This window comes from Odontesthes bonariensis, chromosome 2 (assembly GCF_027942865.1).
Source record: "Odontesthes bonariensis isolate fOdoBon6 chromosome 2, fOdoBon6.hap1, whole genome shotgun sequence".
Lineage (NCBI taxonomy): Eukaryota > Metazoa > Chordata > Actinopteri > Atheriniformes > Atherinopsidae > Odontesthes > Odontesthes bonariensis.
Genome location: NC_134507.1, coordinates 44,947,987 through 44,967,310, shown reverse-complemented (window position 1 = coordinate 44,967,310; position 19,324 = coordinate 44,947,987). Strand labels below are relative to the sequence as shown.

General features: G+C 43.0%; 1 protein-coding gene across 1 annotated transcript in view; it reads left to right on the top strand.

Annotated features, from left to right (window-relative positions):
• Positions 1–14,389, top strand: part of LOC142400777 (rap1 GTPase-GDP dissociation stimulator 1-B) — a 41,029-nt gene extending 26,640 nt beyond the window's left edge. Inside the window, exons 6-14 of the mRNA XM_075485987.1 lie at positions 1,243–1,368; positions 1,891–2,034; positions 6,518–6,649; positions 7,090–7,224; positions 10,810–10,935; positions 11,616–11,755; positions 11,860–11,986; positions 12,184–12,312; positions 13,672–14,389. Of these exons, the coding sequence (XP_075342102.1) occupies positions 1,243–1,368; positions 1,891–2,034; positions 6,518–6,649; positions 7,090–7,224; positions 10,810–10,935; positions 11,616–11,755; positions 11,860–11,986; positions 12,184–12,312; positions 13,672–13,787 (1,175 nt within the window). The 3' untranslated portion in view covers positions 13,788–14,389. The remainder of the gene's footprint in view (positions 1–1,242; positions 1,369–1,890; positions 2,035–6,517; positions 6,650–7,089; positions 7,225–10,809; positions 10,936–11,615; positions 11,756–11,859; positions 11,987–12,183; positions 12,313–13,671) is intronic.
• The last annotated feature ends 4,935 nt before the right edge of the window (positions 14,390–19,324 follow it).

The window sequence follows — 19,324 nt, the reverse complement described above, 5'->3', positions numbered from 1 at the left end:
TGTCCCTGTTGGCATCTTGTTTTTGTTTGTTTTTTGGAGCCATAGAAGTAGCCATGTTTGGACAGGAGGATGGAACTGAAGAGTCAGAAACAACTGTCTCTGTGCCCAAATCATAAAATGATAGCCAACACATCAGTCACAAGAAAAGTTAGGTAACAACATCACAATGGAAAAGATTGCTGGCCTCTCATGAGAGAGGTTAAAGCTTCATGTGTGGGAACCGGCTTGTTTTTGGACCCACACCCTTTCAGCCAACACTGTGAGGGTCACTGTCATTGGTTTCGTATCCGAGACTGATGACCACATCAATCTTCTAAATGCAATCTAAAAGTCATGCTCTGTGGTTCTGGTCATGTTTTTCTTTTTCTTCCTTTGACTTTGACTCTTGGATTTTGTATATCTTAGCTAGTTTACTCCCTTTTTTCCCTTTGTGCCCTCTGCTCAGAGTTCCTGCCTTTTACACTTGACTTCAGTTAGCTAACTCCCTACAGGGTTAAATTTCTCATCACCTCCCTGAGCATTCACACTCACTGCTATATTCTTTGCAAAATCCACATTATTGGCATTGTTTCCTTGCACGGCTATATTCTTACTATTAACCTAATTCTAGGTAAGACAATCTTCTGATAGAGGTGTTTACATAAGTTGCATATAAGTATTCATATAATACTTCTGTTTACATTATTACAAAGCAAAATCCAATAAATACTCATACCCACATTGCATCCCCCTACACCAACTTTTCACCCATCCGTAGCCTTAATTACAGCCAAATCCCTCAGATTGTGGTGCATTGCTTGGGCTTCTCCCTCTCCCACTTCCTGCTCTGACTCCGGAGCCCTGAGCATGAGTCATGAAGCAGCAGTGTGTGCGCTGAGATGCTGTGAACACTAACAGAGGGTAATATTGCAGTTAAGGGGTATACATGTCTACATAATGCAGCAAAGATAAGCATCCTTCACATAGTCTGTTGTGTTTTTTAAGATCAATTTAAGGCGACTATGACCCTAAGGTGATCAGGCAATGCTATTTCCATGGCAGTGTCTTATTCAGGATACTGCCCCCCCCCCCCCCCCCCCCCTGTCCTTTAGGTCTTGGACTGCTTTGACTTTCTGCATGTGCAGCTTTTAAAAAACAAATTTAAAAAAATCAATTAATTGTGATAATTAGTTGCCAAAAACACAGCCTATATCAGATATTAAGTCATCTGTCATATATGATAATAGCAGCTTATGTTTGCAGACTGTGCCAGAGAAGCACTGGCAGAGCTGAACGTGGCAGATGTTCTGATTCTTCAGCTGAAACGTGCTCCTGATGCTGAACGCCGACACGTCATCCTGGAAATCCTGAGTTCACTGGGCGAGAGTGGTAAGACTGTAGAATACTACACATAAATAAAATATATAATTCATAAAAATGAATTGAATTGAATACAGACTACACTTGCTACACTTGTTAAACCCAGAAAAGCACACTGAGGACCAATCACAGCCGCTTTTGTCTGCGCACTTCCGTTGGTGGTCTGCGTGCGTCTGTCGCGTAGTCAGGATTTTTTTGAGGTGCACAAGAACGCGCGCAGAGCCTCTGCGTGGGGGAGTGGTCAAGATTTTGACGCTCGCATAGGCTATGCGTCCAAGCGTCAGAGGCTTTGCGTCTGAAGCATAAATCAGGTTTAAGTCACTTTGTTTGATTCCTTTAAACACTATCCTCACATATCGTCGTCCCAAAGGGACATCCTTGAACACGCTAATGCAACAGGCCCGAAGAGTCCATGCCACCCAGGTCCAATATTACCATTGCTTGTTGATAAAATTACAAACGCAAAAATCAAGTTTTGTGCCAGAAACTCTGTAGTACATCCAGCTGTTAATGATGGTACTGTGCCACCAGATACACTGAAGCTGCAGTTTGCTGAGTCAGGAGTACCGGAGGCTTTATCAGACATGATCCGGGGTCTACAGGGACACTCAGACCCCCATGACCTCTGCAGCATGAAGATTGCCTCCAACCTTATAGTGTCCCTGCTTTTAGGAGGTGAGTCATGTGGGACATCTGAATGTGTTAAGATTTGCATTTTTTATTATCTTTTTTTTTTTTTAACAGACTGGACCCAGGAAAGCAGGCTAACAGGAAGTAAATTTATTCTAAAAACAATCAAATATAATGCTAAAGTCCTGATGGCAGACTCAGAGATGAAACCAAAAATCATTTTCAAATACCATCAACTTGTGTTTTAGACCCAATCCCAACCAGACTGTTCAAGGAGGTTTTCCCATAAATTGACACTTCCAAATTGGATTTGATCAATCTGTCTTTGTTGACAGGATATGTACCTCAGACTTTTAAGGTTGCTGTAATTAAACCTTTACTTAAAAAACCTACTCTTGATTCAGAAGTGTTGGCTCATTATAGACCTATATCCAATCTCCCTTTTATGTCTAAAGTTCTTGAAAAAATAGTTGCAGCTCAGCTTTGTGATCACTTACACAGAAATAATCTGTTTGAAGAGTTTCAGTCAGGATTCAGAGTGCATCATAGCACAGAAACAGCACTGCTGAAAGTTACCAATGATCTCCTCTTAGCCTCTGATAGCGAACTTGTGTCTGTGCTTGTCCTGTTGGATCTATTCAATTCAATTCATTTTTATTTATATAGCGCCAAATACAACAAATGTCATCTCAAGGCACTTAGATAGTAAGTCCAATTCAAGCCAATTGGAATTCAATTAATTAATAATAATCATAATTCATAAAATAATCCAATTCGTTCATATAGAGCCAATTCAAAAACAATTTCCTAGCTAAGAAAACCAACAGATTGCACTGAAAACTTTTTGTTTTTCGGTCCAATCTCCCGGCCTGAGCGTGCCTGAGGCGACTGTGGAGAGAAACGACTCCCTTTTAACAGGAAGAAACCTCTGGCAGAACCAGACTCAGGAAGGGTGGCCATCCGCCTCGACCAGCTGGGGTTTGAGAAGACAGAAAGGGGGGGAGGGGGGAGGGCCGCGGCCGCGGCGGCGGCACTGTAACACCATTCAAAGGATATCTGTTGGAACAGGGAAACACGAGTTAATGACCACAATAATATCACATATACATAAAGAGAGTAAAGTGAGGAAAGGTGTGACAGATGAGGCCCCCCAGCAGTCTAGGCCTATAGCAGCTTAACTATGGGATGTTTCAGGATCTCAGTGCTGCATTTGATACGGTCGATCACAGTATCTTATTACAGAGACTTGAACATGTTATTGGGATTAAAGGAACTGCATTAGGCTGGTTTAAGTCATATTTATCTGATAGATTTCAGTTTGTTCTTGTAAATGAAGAATCTTCCTCACACACCAGAGTAAGTCATGGAGTTCCTCAGGGTTCTGTGCTTGGACCGATTCTTTTCACTTTATACATGCTTCCATTAGGTAACATTATTAGACAGCATGGCATAAATTTCCATTGCTATGCTGATGATACCCAGCTGTACTTATCTATAAAACCAGATGAACCCAATAGGTTGGTCAGACTACAAGCATGTCTTAAAGACATAAAGACCTGGATGACTCAGAACTGTCTGCTTCTAAATTCAGACAAAACTGAAGTCGTTATCTTTGGACCTGAGCGTTTCAGGGAGAAATTGTCTAGCTATATAGTTACTCTAGATGGTATTTCCTTGGCTTCTAGTTCTACAGTGAGGAACCTTGGAGTTATTTTTGACCAGAACTTATCATTTGACTCGCATATAAAACAGGTTTCTAGGACTGCCTTCTTTCACCTTCGTAATATTGTTAAAATCAGGAACATCCTGTCTCAGAGTGATGCAGAAAAACTAGTCCATGCATTTGTTACTTCAAGATTGGACTACTGTAATTCTTTATTATTGGGCTGTCCCACATATTCTCTGAAAAGCCTTCAGCTGATCCAAAATGCTGCAGCCAGAGTTTTGATGAGAACTAACAGCAGAGATCATATTTCTCCAGTTTTAGCTTCTCTTCATTGGCTCCCTGTTAAATTCAGAATAGAATTTAAGATTCTTCTCCTTACATATAAAGCTCTTAATGACCGAGCTCCATCATATCTTAAAGATCTCATTGTAAGATATTTTCCTAACAGAGCACTTCGTTCCCAAACTGCAGGTTTACTTGAGGTTCCCAGAGTTTCTAAAAGTAGAATGGGAGGCAGAGCCTTCAGTTATCAGGCCCCTCTCTTGTGGAATAAGCTGCCAGTAAATGTTCGGGAAGCAGACACCCTTTCCACTTTTAAGACCAGGCTTAAAACTTTCCTTTTTTATAAAGCTTATAGTTAGGTCTGTTGAATCTGATAGTGTGTCTGCTAGTGTGTCTTGTTCTGCCTCCACCTCTGGCACCTTCTATACTTTCATTACCCCCTACCCGAACCAGGGTTTGAATCCCATTCCTGCCTATCTTACCTCTTTTATTTCTCCCCCTACCCGAACCAAGGTTTGCATCCCCACCCCGCTGTGACTGGTGTGCAGTTGGTGAGAGGCTGAGGTAGCTTGTGGCTGTAAAAAGATGGTTGTTGTGGTGTGAGGAGCAGATCTATATAGGGAGTATAGGGAATTACTTACTGAGTCTGGTCCTTTATTTTATTATTTATTTTTTCGTTAGCACAAGTTTCTTGTGTTTACCTTGAATAGGGATGGCTCAGGTAATCCTGAAACATCCCATAGTTAAGCTGCTATAGGCCTAGACTGATGGGGGGCCTCATCTGTCACACCTTTCCTCACTTTACTCTCTTTATGTATATGTGATATTATTGTGGGCATTAACTCGTGTTTCCCTGTTCCAACAGATATCCTTTGAATGGTGTTACAGTGCCGCCGCCGCCGCCGCGGCCCCCCCCCCCCCCTTTCTGTCGTCTCAAACCCCAGCTGGTCGAGGCGGATGGCCACCCTTCCTGAGTCTGGTTCTGCCAGAGGTTTCTTCCTGTTAAAAGGGAGTCGTTTCTCTCCACAGTCGCCTCAGGCACGCTCAGGCCGGGAGATTGGACCGAAAAACAAAAAGTTTTCAGTGCAATCTGTTGGTTTTCTTAGCTAGGAAATTGTTTTTGAATTGGCTCTATATGAACGAATTGGATTATTTTATGAATTATGATTATTATTAATTAATTGAATTCCAATTGGACTTACTATCTAAGTGCCTTGAGATGACATTTGTTGTATTTGGCGCAATATAAATAAAAATGAATTGAAATTGAATTGAAATAGGGTTTGTGAAGAGGTAAGACAGGTGAGTATCCAGCAGGTTCAGAGATCCAGAGATGTGAATGTCAGATAAGGGCTTGTACTGACCAGGCCGGAGTTAAATGGGAGCTGGGACAAAGCAGAAACTTAGAAACTAATTGGGTCCGTGACAGTGAGCCTTGTTAGGCATCCATCTCCAGATGGGGGGGGACAAGGCAAAAACATAGACTTAGTAATATTTAAAAAAAAACCTAGACAAGAGAACCATTAACCTTGACAAAAATAGTTGTCCGGTTGTTGTACTACTGCAGATTCCAAACAGGAGCCCGGAGCTTAGATGCACCGGAGCTTAGATGCACCGGAGCTTAGATGCACCGGAGCTTAGATGCACCGGAGCTTAGATGCACCGGAGCTTAGATGCACCGGAGCTTAGATGCACCGGAGCTTAGATGCACCGGAGCAGGCACTGCAGGTGGGTAGAATGAACAATCACCCCCACCAGGAAGCAGCACCAAGGAAAACCAGGGAAGAACTAAACGAAAGCATTCATCAAAAACAGCGCATCCTGACAGAATGTGTGTTTAGCAAGAACTCTTGGGTTATTCCTTTTTTTGTGTTACCGTTTATCTGTCTGGCACCCCATTCAACACCTTCCTTTGATAGTTTGGTATGAACAGACTGTCCAGCAAAAATGACACTGACAGGGGTCCTGCCTTGCCCTATATCAGAGGTCTTCAACAGGGGGTCCGCGACCCCCAGGGGGTCCGCGGAGGTACTGCAGGGGGGTCGCGAAATATTTGGTTGTTTAGACGATTAAAAAAAAAATAAAAAATATAAAAAAAAAAAAAAAAAATTTTTTTTTTTTTAAACAGCTTTTTCTCACAAATTGTGTGCAAACGTGTGCCATCCACACAGGGCCGGCCCAAGCATTTATGGGGCCTTAAGCAGAATTTCATTTGGGGCTGCCCTACCATCACCTCAGCTCCAGTCTGGAGCTGAGATTGTGGGTCCGTTACACACATAACAGTGTAGCCTATGGAATAATGAGGCATCTGGAGCCTGATAGCATTCCTACAGTATGTGCACATGCATGGTAAGGACTGACTACTCATCAACAGTTATCAGGTAAAGGAAGGGATCAGAGAGGTAAAATAGAAAGGACAGGGGCTGGAAATGGCATCACAAAAATACCAAGTCTTTTTTTTATTGCTTATTTTGCTTTTGTTTTGTCTTTGTACAGTATTATGAGCCCTCTCAGTCTCATTAATTTATTTGTTTTCATCCTTTCAAAGTGTGCATTGAGTGTTATGTGTGTGTTTGTCAGATGAGTCCATGCAGAAGTGCTTTGGAGAGGGATCAGGTCTGGTCTATCAGGACATTCTGTCCTGGCTGCAGAGCTCCAACACCCAGCTGCAGCTGTCAGGGGCTCTAGCTATCGCCAACTTTGCCAGGAATGGTGAGATAGTCCGAAGGGATGGTCTCCAATAAGTACACAACATTTTGACATCTTAAAACTTGCTTTCTTGTTTTTTCATTTTTTTCATTTTTCCCCTTTGATTTACTCTCATTGCTCATAAATCGTCATTTCAAGCCACAGCAGGCAGCTGTTTCCAAAGACAACAACTGTACGCTGTCTGCTCAGCACACAGCAATCACAAACAATCAGACAACATGTGGTGAACATAGTGAAGTATTTAACAGCTACATTTTTTTAGTAGAAAGCAAAAACGGTATTAAAAGCATTACAAAAGTATATTTCAGCATAACACATTGGTTGATTTTTTTTTTTGTTTGTCATAATATTGATATGTTGTGTTTCTGTGACATGTTGAATTATTTTGATAGAAAATAGTAACCAAGTTTTGAATGTGTCCTTGCCTTGTGGGTCTCTGTCAGACAGTAACTGTGTGAAGATGCTGGAGCTTGGTGTGGTTCCGCACATTCTCACCTTGTTGGAGCAGCATGTAGATGAAGGAGATGTGTCTGTTCAACATGCTGGACTGAGTGCACTCAGGAACCTGGCTATTCCAGGTACGGCTCAGAACATTACAGCTGCACCAACTGTTAAAGCGGTCCTTTAAAGGAGACATAATATGCCTTCTCATGTCTTTTTCTTTTTTTCTTTTACAATTTGACACAATTTTCTGAGGTCTTATTGAAATGTATGAGACAGGTTTCCTGTTGGTTTAAGCACAATGGCCCTCATTTCCTGCCCACATCCACACTCTGCCCTTCTGGTGAGCTACTACATATAGATTTAGATAGTTACTCTATTGTTCCCTCAAAAAAGTTGTGAATTAACAGATGCTTGTAAACAATGCTTTCTCATCAAGCGTAACTCGCAGTAATGCCGTAGTGTACCGTTAATTACTGCGTTTAAACATTTTGTATATATTATGTCATCAAATGATTGTACTCGGACACCGGTGTTGTGTTGGAAACACACCATATCCACACAGCTGCAGGTTGATGAGTTACAGAACGGAACCGTTCAGCTAGAAAGCTTCAGCAGACAAAGTAATGTGGGAACGATGATGTTCATCTTTCAGAAAGGAACAGCAATAACTCCTTAGAAGCTGGTGTACGTCATCTTCATTAGCTAAGCTGTTAGCATTAGCTGCTGCTAAAGGAACAGCAATAACTCCTTAGAAACTGGTGTACGTCACCTTCATTAGCTAAGCTGTTAGTGTTAGCTGCTCCTAAAGGAACAGCAATAACTCCTTAGAAGCTGGTGTACGTCACCTTCATTAGCTAAGCTGTTAGCGTTAGCTGCTGCTAAAGGAACAGCAATAAGTCCTTAGAAGCTGGTGTATGTCATCTTCATTAGCTAAGCTGTTAGCGTTAGCTGCTGCTAGAGGAACAGCAATAGCTCCTTAGAAGCTAGTGTACGTCATCTTCATTAGCTAAGCTGTTAGCGTTAGCTGCTGCAAAAGGAACAGCAATAAGTCCTTAGAAGCTGGTGTATGTCATCTTCATTAACTAAGCTGTTAGCGTTAGCTGCTGCTAGAGGAACAGCAATAACTCCTTAGAAGTTGGTGTATGTCATCTTCATTAGCTAAGCTGTTAGCGTTAGCTGCTGCTAAAGGAACAGCAATAAGTCCTTATAAGCTGGTGTACGTCACCTTCATTAGCTAAGCTGTTAGCGTTAGCTGCTGCTAAAGGAACAGCAATAACTCCTTAGAAGCTGGTGTACGTCATCATCATTAGCTAAGCTGTTAGCGTTAGCTGCTGCTAAAGGAACAGCAATAACTCCTCAGAAGCTGGTGTACGTCATCTTCATTAGCTAAGCTGTTAGCGTTAGCTGCTGCTAAAGGAACAGCAATAACTCCTTAGAAGCTGGTGTACGTCATCTTCATTAACTAAGCTGTTAGCGTTAGCTGCTGCTAAAGGAACAGCAATAAGTCCTTAGAAGCTGGTGTATGTCATCTTCATTAGCTAAGCTGTTAGCGTTAGCTGCTGCTAAAGGAACAGCAATAACTCCTTAGAAACTGGTGTACGTCACCTTCATTAGCTAAGCTGTTAGTGTTAGCTGCTCCTAAAGGAACAGCAATAACTCCTTAGAAGCTGGTGTACGTCACCTTCATTAGCTAAGCTGTTAGCGTTAGCTGCTGCTAAAGGAACAGCAATAAGTCCTTAGAAGCTGGTGTATGTCATCTTCATTAGCTAAGCTGTTAGCGTTAGCTGCTGCTAGAGGAACAGCAATAGCTCCTTAGAAGCTAGTGTACGTCATCTTCATTAGCTAAGCTGTTAGCGTTAGCTGCTGCAAAAGGAACAGCAATAAGTCCTTAGAAGCTGGTGTATGTCATCTTCATTAACTAAGCTGTTAGCGTTAGCTGCTGCTAGAGGAACAGCAATAACTCCTTAGAAGTTGGTGTATGTCATCTTCATTAGCTAAGCTGTTAGCGTTAGCTGCTGCTAAAGGAACAGCAATAAGTCCTTATAAGCTGGTGTACGTCACCTTCATTAGCTAAGCTGTTAGCGTTAGCTGCTGCTAAAGGAACAGCAATAACTCCTTAGAAGCTGGTGTACGTCATCATCATTAGCTAAGCTGTTAGCGTTAGCTGCTGCTAAAGGAACAGCAATAACTCCTCAGAAGCTGGTGTACGTCATCTTCATTAGCTAAGCTGTTAGCGTTAGCTGCTGCTAAAGGAACAGCAATAACTCCTTAGAAGCTGGTGTACGTCATCTTCATTAACTAAGCTGTTAGCGTTAGCTGCTGCTAGAGGAACAGCAATAAGTCCTTAGAAGTTGGTGTACGTCACCTTCATTAGCTAAGCTGTTAGCGTTAGCTGCTGCTAAAGGAACAGCAATAACTCCTTAGAAGTTGGTGTACGTCATCTTCATTAACTAAGCTGTTAGCGTTAGCTGCTGCTAGAGAAACAGCAATAACTCCTTAGAAGTTGGTGTACATCATCTTCATTAGCTAAGCTGTTAGTGTTACCTGCTGCTAGAGAAACAGCAATAACTCCTCAGAAGCTGGTGTACGTCATCTTCATTAGCTAAGCTGTTAGCGTTAGCTGCTGCTAAAGGAACAGCAATAACTCCTTAGAAGCTGGTGTACGTCATCTTCATTAGCTAAGCTGTTAGCGTTAGCTGCTGCTAAAGGAGAAAATAACTCAATAAATAAACCATGAGGAGTTATTTCTCAGATGCTTCCATTTCCCTGCTCTGGAGTTCAGGCTCTGGGAGTTGGAACTGATCCCTCTCTGTGGCTCAGCTTCTTCAGTCCAGCGTTGAACTGGACCAAGTTGTTAAAACAGTGGGATGAAAAGTGGCTGCTGCACATCCACAGTCTTTAGCTAACTCTGCTGGAACATTAGCCTCAGATAGAGTTCATCCACAGTCTTTAGCTAACTCTGCTGGAACATTAGCCTCAGATAGAGTTTATCCACTGGGCTCTGATATCCTCTGAGGCTGCTGCTGGATGAAAGATGCATGCTCCTCAGAGCAGCTGACAGCAGAACATTTCCACCAGAAGCTGGCTTCATCCGTCCAGCAGGGGTGATGCGAGTGGGCGGGGCTTAGCAGAGGAGGCGGAGTCAACTTAAAGAGTGACGTACTTTAGAAATGAAAATCAGAATGGCTCGTTAAATGAGGAACCTTCAACTAAAGGGGAACTAAATAAAAACCAGGGTTGTGTTTTGGGGGAGCTTTACATTTTTTACACCTAATGCACGTTAAGTCTTACCTTATGATTGAAGGATGACCTCTCTACACCTTGAACCACAGCTGCCCCTGAAATTATATTCGAAACATAATGGATGCCAAAATGATCCTGAATGTTTTGTGTTTACCTGACAAATATGACATCTTTAATGTCTTTTCTATCCTTTATGACCGTTTGAAGCCCTTACAATTCAAGTCAAACTTACCAAAAACTTCATACAGCACAAGGTTTTTCTGTATTTTTAGCACACAGACACACCACACACTGAGGACACCTTTTGTAGCAGCAGTGGATGAAGAACAGCTGTTGGTCAGTCCAGTAGTACTCATGTCTCAAACTGTGCAATCAGTGTGAACCCCACACACACACACACAGCAGAGGGCATGATATGAACACCCATACATACTGAAACACCGGTAAGTGCATTATATAGCATTTCTGTCTTTCAGCAACCAACAAAGTGCGGATGCTGGAGGATGGGGTGACTGAAAGGATAAAGACCCTGCTGCGTACTGACATGCCACCAGTTCAGTTTAAATTGCTGGGTACACTACGCATGATGGTGGATGGACAAGGTGAGAAAACTGTGAGAAAACTTTAAATACAGAACTAGTCCAAAGTTTGCACACAGCTACCAGTTCATTGTGAATCAGCAGGTATGTCCACACTGTAAGTCTTCTCATGTATGCAGCTTCACAGATGTCATTCCCCATTTTTCATGTGGGACAACAGTCACACAAGTTGTTAACAAATGGACAACAAATGGAATCAGATTGCTGAGAACTGCTGCTCAGATGAGTGCTTTTGGTTGGATTTGATAGAAGTGTCCATGAGACTCTGTTCTGCAGAGAGATCAGACACAAAGGTGGTTCTACGGGGGGGATTGATTGATCACCATTATCATAATTCTTTCTTTATTCCCACATTATTCCTCTTTTGACCTTTTATTTTCTTGATTAACTTTGAAAACTATGGTTTATAAATGGCCAAAAACTGATGAAAAGTTCCATCATGTTCATACATTTTAATCCATTCCAAGTTATTTTTAGCTTGGAATGTATACATAGCAAAGATTGGACATTTTGAACCCTGCCATTAAAAGTCCTATTACAGTATTATTTTCTCACTGTCAGTGTAGTTTAAAGGGCTATTGTATCAGTTGAAATTTGAGAGCATATTTTGTAGATTTAGTTTTTTGCATTACTTTTTATGTTTGGTAATGTATTTTCTCCCCTCTCCCTATGATGTGTTACAGAGGAGGCAGCCTTGATGCTGGGAAAAGATATTGTGCTACTAGCTAGGATCATGGAGTGGTGTGAAGCCAAAGACCATGCAGGAGTCCGGGGAGAAGCTAGTCGCCTTTTGGCTGCTCTCATCAGACACAGCCACAGTCCTGTACGTCTTTTTTATTATAATTTCAAAGTTATAGCTGGAGTTCAAATGAAACAGAAATGACTGGATGTTTAATCACTAATCATTCAAATTCCTTTCTCTGACAGGAAGTCGTCCGTGCTGTAGCCAGAGCAGATGGGATTCGACACCTTATCTCTATGGCAACAAGTGAGCATGTCATCATGCAGAATGAAGCCCTGGTTGCCTTGGCGATAGCATCTGCCACTGACATTGGTAAAGCAATCTCAGAGTTTCTATAAAGCCTAATTTAGTTAGCCCAATTGTATCAAACATTACCTTGAATGATTAGACTTATAAGTTCAGTCAGAAGTGTATTATTTACCAAAGACTAAAAAGAGATGGCATACACAACAGGTGGATTTTTTGTGATGTGTGTTTAATGTGTTTGTGGGTGTTTGTGAACACTCCAGAGTCTATGAAGAATCCATTTAGGGAGGCAGAGCTGTTACCCATGCTAAAGAAGATGCTGGAGGATCCTGATGGAGCGGTCGAGGTCCAGTTCAGTGCTTTAGGTCTCATCTGCACCCTGGCTAATTCCAGTATGTGCTTGCTTTTACAACACACAGAATTCCCCAAAATGTATGTTCCAAAGTTCATTTCAACATATTATAGAATGAGAAAAGAACTTAATGAGTGGGTCAGTGATGTAGGAACCAAGACAAAAAAAGAACAAAAAAACTAGGAGCCTTGCACCCCTCAGCGTCCAGCTCAAGGTATTATCAGCTATTATTCCCAAATAATAAAGAAATGTGTCACTAAAAACCACTCAGTCATCTCATATGGTATATTTATGTGCTGAGCCTGAGACCATGCCTTCTGCCTCTGTCTGCTTTGTTTGTGTTCAGGAGGTTTTTGGGCTGCAACCCTTGAGCAGTGGGGCTGTAGTGAAATCAGTTCAAATCTTTTTCACTCTGCTGCACACACTGGGTGATGTGGAAACAGCCACAGCTGAGCGGTGATTCAAGTGTTTGAAACTGCAGCATGTTTAATGCCCACTGACTCCAGACATCCAAGTTTAAACTCTGGATATACTGAAGCCGCTTGATAAAGCTAACTGTTATAACTCAGCAGTCAGGGAGGATAAAAAAAAACGGACTTCAGTCTTATGAGTTATCTTGTCATCAGTGTGGAGCATCTACACTATATTGCCAAACTTATTCACTCACCCATCAAAATAATTAAATCAGCTGTTCCAACCACTTCCATGGCCACAGGTGTATGAATCCAAGCACATATGAGCTTCTGGAAGAATGGTCAAAAACTCCCATAAACACTCCTAAGGCTTGTGGAAAGCTTGCCCAGAAGAGTTGAAGCTGTTGTAGCTGCAGAGGGTGGGCCGAGGTCATATTAAACCCTCTGGGTTAAGAATGGGATGTTACTGAAGTTCATATGCGTGTAAAGGCAGATGAGCCAATACGTTTGGCAATATAGTGTATGTTATTCTGTTTATACCAGTGGTTAAAAAAAAATCTAGATTGTTAACTCCTACTTTAGCCTTATTTAGTTTTTTTTTCGGATTATCAAATGGTTTAATTTTCTTATGGGCATAAATTAAGTTCTCTGTCTTTCTGTCAGATTTTGCAAAGTTCTAGAAACTTAATAGGAAATGTTGAAAAGAAAAGAAATAACCATGACACAGAGGGGAAATGAGCTGATGGGAAATAATCCTTATATATTGAACATTAGTCCTGATAGCACATCTATTTCAACACGTTCCTTTTCTTAAAAAACTGGTGGAGTAGCATATAATCTGCATCATTATGTAGAATAAACCCATTTATTCATACACTCGTACAGTATATGTTGAAAGGATACAGTACTGCTGTATATTTTAACGAGCCCACAGTCCATCTTATACTTGTATCTCTTTTTTATATATATTTTCTTTTGTACTTCAGGTGTCACAAGGGAGGAACTCAACTCTGTGAATATGAAGGAAAGCCTCAGTAAACTGACAGATCACAGCAGCAGTAAACTTGCCTCGCAGGCCAGCTCCATATTGGCTATTCTGTGACACCAGCTGATCCAACACTGTGCTGCAGCAAAGGAGTTCATCATCTGTGTGAATCTATCCAGCTTATTAAATGACTAAATTTAACCCAAATGATCTTAAATGTACCTGTACATTTCCAAGTGGCTGTTTTGCAGAAGGAGCCCGGTTTGTTGCAGGCATGATGTGTGCTGTTCATGTGGGAGACATCAGGTGCTCATCAGTTCTGTGAAGTTTTGCTTCCTTGTTTTCTTCTTATGGGGTGTGGGGGAAGAGGAATTTAATGTTTAATTCTTGAGATGCATTATGGTGTAAGTACTGATGAATCATATTTCATGACAGGCTGTGAGCATTTATGGCATGAGCTGACCTGAAGTAGCTGAAACTGATGCTGGAGAGTTTTTATTAATCTGAAGTATGTGAGCAGTGCTGTTTGTATGTCACTTTGTCCATTAGTCTGTTTATCAGTAAGATTACAATAAAATACTTCATGAAATTTGGTGGAAATGTTGAGCACACTTTGAGGAACCAGTTTATGTGCAGATCCAGTAAGTTTGCTCTCTTATTCTTCCTGTAGTTCACTTCTAATCACTGTACTACTTGAATAAAACCCCATCCTGTCTGCCTTTGGCCTCGCATTCATGGTGCTGTGTCTTCACACTGTGCTGTTAAGCATGATCCAGACAGTCTGTTCTATCATCACGCACGACCTGTTAGGGAATCAGTGATGAGCTCTACACAAAACATGCTGAAGTGGCATTTGTTCAGGCAGATGGATTCAGCCAATAATGGCTTGTGTGTCTGAGGGAAACTATGAATATTTTCTAACCCTATCCAGGTGATCGTACTGTCTACACTTAAGCAGGAAGTGACAAAAAGCTTTTGGTGAGGTGTTATTGTATTATTTCTGGAACAAATGTTGGTCTCCATTTCACTCCACACAGAGTTTTAACTGCTGTGTTTAACTGCTCCATCCTCCCCTCTCCTCCCCTCTCCTCCCCTCTCCTCCCCTTTCCTCCCCTCTCCTCCTGAGGACTTTGAGGCTTCTTAAATGAAATACTCGAGAATGACGTCTGCTCTGATGTGGAAACGCTGAGGTGTATTTCTCTTCTGCCATTTAGAGGGGATTTTTACAGTTATTACAGTTATTTACAGTGTCATGTATTGAAGATTCCCTGCAACCCTGAGTTGGATTAAGTGGGTATAGAAAATGGAAGGATGGATGAATGGAATTTGCTAAAACTGAGCAAACATTTTTACCTGAGAATAACTTATTTTCATGTTGGTCTGAAACAGAACTGAGGAGCTAACTGAGGCTTCATCTGTGACACAGAGATGCTTCAATCTCTGATAAATAACATAATAGAGATGAACATGCTGCTGTTGTATATTTCCTGTTAGTCATGATACAGAGCACTGCAGTAAATGTCTGTAGCATATGAGCATGTTTTGCCACCGAGGGTCTGTTGGCCGAACCTTGGCTCCTGGGGTTGTTGGAGTTAAAATGATTACCAGGATTGGGTGAGTTGAAACTTTTAAGCCTGTAGTGGCTAAATGTCCGTTTTGAATTCTTGACCATTTATTTCTTGAGATTCATGCAAATAACCACTCAGTCAGACGGAATGAACAAGTCTACTCGTGTTAAAGTTTGAACGACGGTAGAAAACAGTGTGTTCGCCCCGTCTTTACTGAAGATCTCAAACATAACAAACACACAGGAGTTTTTTACATTCAACAGATGCGCGAGCTCCAAAACGTCATTGCTCAGCGTCAGTTCCTATTGGATATACATTCTAGACATTCTAAGTATTAAACTGAATGCAGATTATACTAAGGGCAAATTATATAGTAATGCAGATATAATGCCAACATAAATATGCTGTAATACACAAATACTAAATATACCCAAAGAATAATAACTAAATATGAACATAAATTATTGAATAGAAAATGGCACCAACATTTCCGGCCCCTAATTGCTCATCATGGGGATGACAATTACACTAAACTAAATAAAGAGTCCTTTTCTATACTCAAATCCCCATTACTTAAACGCAGGGCTGTAAATTAACTGAATAGATGTCTTTCATTGTCCATGAGATTCTTCCATCTCCAGCAAGAGACACAGCTTGTCGATGGGTCTCACAAGTGTGTTGGTCTTCGTTTTCACGATGACCCGACGAACAAACCCTTGGGCATCGGGGATGGTCTTCTCCACCTTTCCCATCAACCAGGACCCTCTTGGAGCCCTTTCATCCACTATGAGTACGACGTCACCCCCTTTCACGTTTCTCTTCTTTTCCAGCCACTTCTGCCGTTCTTGTAAGAGGGGCAAGTATTCTCCTGACCAACGCTTCCAAAAGACGTCAGAGATGTACTGCACCTGCCTCCATCTTCTTTTGCAGTACAGATCTTCTTTCTGAAACTTGCCCGGAGGGAGTGCTGGCTTTCCCTTGAGCAGAAAAAGATGATTCGGCGTTAGTGGTTCGAGATCGTTGACATCATCTGATGACTTAGTAAGGGGTCTGCTGTTAATCACTGCTTCCACTTCACACATCACAGTGTGCAGACATTCGTCGTCAAGAGACTGGAGCTTCAGGACACTGGTAAGTACTTTGAGCACTGTTCTTATTTGACGCTCCCAGATCCCGCCGTGGTGCGACCCAGCAGGCGGGTTGAAGATCCAGGTAACTCCCCTTTGCAGCAGAGCTTCAGAGATCTGGGACTGATTCCATTCCTTCATGGCCTTGCGGAGCTCATGCTCTGCAGCTACCAGATTCGTACCGTTATCAGATCAGAATCAGAATCAGAATCGCTTTTTATTGCCAGGTATGTGGACACACACGAGGAATTTGACTCCGGTTACACCTCACTCTCTTTAGTGCAACAATTACAAAAAAATAGACAAAAAAATAGACATAGAACAAGATTAAATCAGAAGTGCAAATTGGTGCATGGTGCAAGGATGAAACACTGAAGTCCGGTTTTAGCTGTTTAACACAGAGACAGCCTGAGGGAAGAAACTGTTCCTGTGTCTTGTTGTTTTGGCGTACAGAGTTCTGTAGCGCCTTGCAGAAGGGAGGAGTTTAAACAGTTTGTGTCCAGGGTGTGATGGGTCTGCAGAGATGTAACCTGCCCGTTTCCTGACTCTGGACAGGTACAGATCCTGGATGGAGGGCAGGCTGACACCAATAATCTTCTCTGCAGATCTTATTGTCCGTTGCAGTCTGTTTTTTTCCTGTTTGGTGGTTGATCCGAACCAAACGGTGATGGATGAACAGAGAACAGACTGAACAATGGCGGTGTAAAACTGGATCAGCAGCTCCTTAGGTAGGTTGAGCTTCCTGAGCTGCCGCAGGAAGTACAACCTCTGCTGGGCCTTTTTGATGGTAGTGACTGTGTTGGTCTCCCACTTCAGGTCCTGAGAGATTGTGGGGCCCAGAAACCTGAAGGATTCCACAGCAGACACTGCGTTGTTGGTGATGGTGATGGGTGGCAGAGTGGGGGGGCTTCTCCTAAAGTCCACTGTCATCTCCACTGTTTTTAGCGTGTTCAGCTCCAGATTGTTCTGACCACACCAGCAGACCAGCCGTTCAACCTCCCGTCTGTATGCAGACTCATCACCGTCCTGGATGAGGCCGATGACTGTTGTGTCATCTGCAAACTTCAGGAGTTTAACAGACGGGTCTCTTGAGGTGCAGTCGTTGGTGTAAAGGGAGAAGAGCAGTGGGGAGAGTACACACCCCTGGGGGGCACCTGTGCTGATGGTCTGGGTGCTGGATGTGATGCTCCTCAGCCTCACCTGCTGCTTCCTGTCAGTCAGGAAGTTTGTAATCCACTGACAGGTGGAGGAGGGCACAGTGAGCTGGGTGAGTTTGTTGCGGAGGATGGCTGGGACGATGGTGTTGAACGCCGAACTGAAGTCGACAAACAGGATCCTGGCGTACGTCCCTGCAGAGTCGAGGTGTTGCAGGATGTAGTGCAGTCCCATGTTAACGGCATCATCCGCTGACCTGTTCGCTCGGTAGGCGAACTGCAGGGGGTCCAGCAGGGGGTCTGTAATGTCCTTTAGGTACCCCAACACCAGTCTCTCGAAGGACTTCATGACTACAGATGTGAGGGCAACAGGCCTGTAGTCGTTCAGTCCTGTGATGGTGATCTCATAACTTCCACTTGTCCTCGTCTTGCAATGAAACGTCTCACCGCATTTATACAAGAGTCTGTGTCTAGTGAGTGTGCGATTTCAATGTGGATGGCTCTGACTGTAAGGCAAGTAAACAAGACTCCGTAGCGCTTGACTCGTGCTCGTCCACGCTTGGCTTCAAAGGGGCCAAAATAGTCTACGCCGACGTTGGTGAACGGTGGGTGGTTTGGCTGAAGACGATCTGGTGGTAGATTCGCCATCTTCTGTTCACCAACCGCAGCTTGACTCTTCTGGCATTTCACACACCTTGAAAGCACACTTCTCACCGCTGCATTCCCTTTGCATATCCAAACTCTCTGTCTCAGCCGAGTGAGGGTGTGGTTCCTCCCTCCATGTCCGGTCTCCTCATGTGCGTTCCTGATGATCAGAGTTGTGACATGGTGGTTCTTGGCTAGAATAGCTGGATGCTTTGTGTGTTCCGGCAAGGCTGCCTGGTGCAGTCTTCCACCAACCCGGAGGACACCATCTTGGAGGAAAGGATCCAATCTGACGATAAAACTGCTTCTCCTGATCGTATCACCCTTCTGCAGCGCACAAAGCTCCTCAAGGAAGGTTTGCCTTTGGCTGAACTGGATGATAGCAGTTTCTGCTCTCCTGATGTGCTTGATAGTCAGATGGGTTCCTTTTAGACCAGATCTCCACTTCTGCATGTGGTCTTCAATGATCTTGAGTTTCACATCTTGACTGTCTTGAGACTGGGTTTGAGACTCAAAGATCTTCCTTCTTTCGCACAGATTTTTAAGCAACTCTTTCAGCCTCAACATCCAGGCGATGGCCTTCCTCAAACTGTGCCAGTTGGAGTAATGATGAATCATTATTGAAACATTTCTTGAGAACTCTGAGAGGACCGGCCAGTGAGACTCATCCTTGGAAAGGAAGTCAGGTCCTTCTATCCAACTCTGACACTTCATGAAGTGCTCTGCCTTCATTCCCCGTGATGCATGGTCGGCTGGATTAGAAGACGTGCTGACATATCTCCACTGTGCTGGCCTTGTGTTCTCTCTGATTGTCGACACTCTATTCGCCACAAAGGTTTTAAAACGAGCGCCGTCATTGTCAATGTATCGGAGGACAGTGGTGCTATCTGTCCATAGCACAGACTCTTTGAGGTCCATCCGAAGTTCTTGCTTCAGGAGCTTGTCCATTTTTACCGCAATGGTAGCCGCGGTCAACTCGAGACGTGGCACGGTGACTGGCTTGAGCGGCGTCACTCTTGATTTTCCAAGAAGAAACGAGCAATGGACTTGTCCGTGGCTGTTCTTGATGCGAATGTAGCTGACAACACCGTAGCCCTTCTCGCTAGCGTCAGAGAAATGGTGCAGCTGTGCTGACGCTACTGGACCAAATCCCTCTGGTT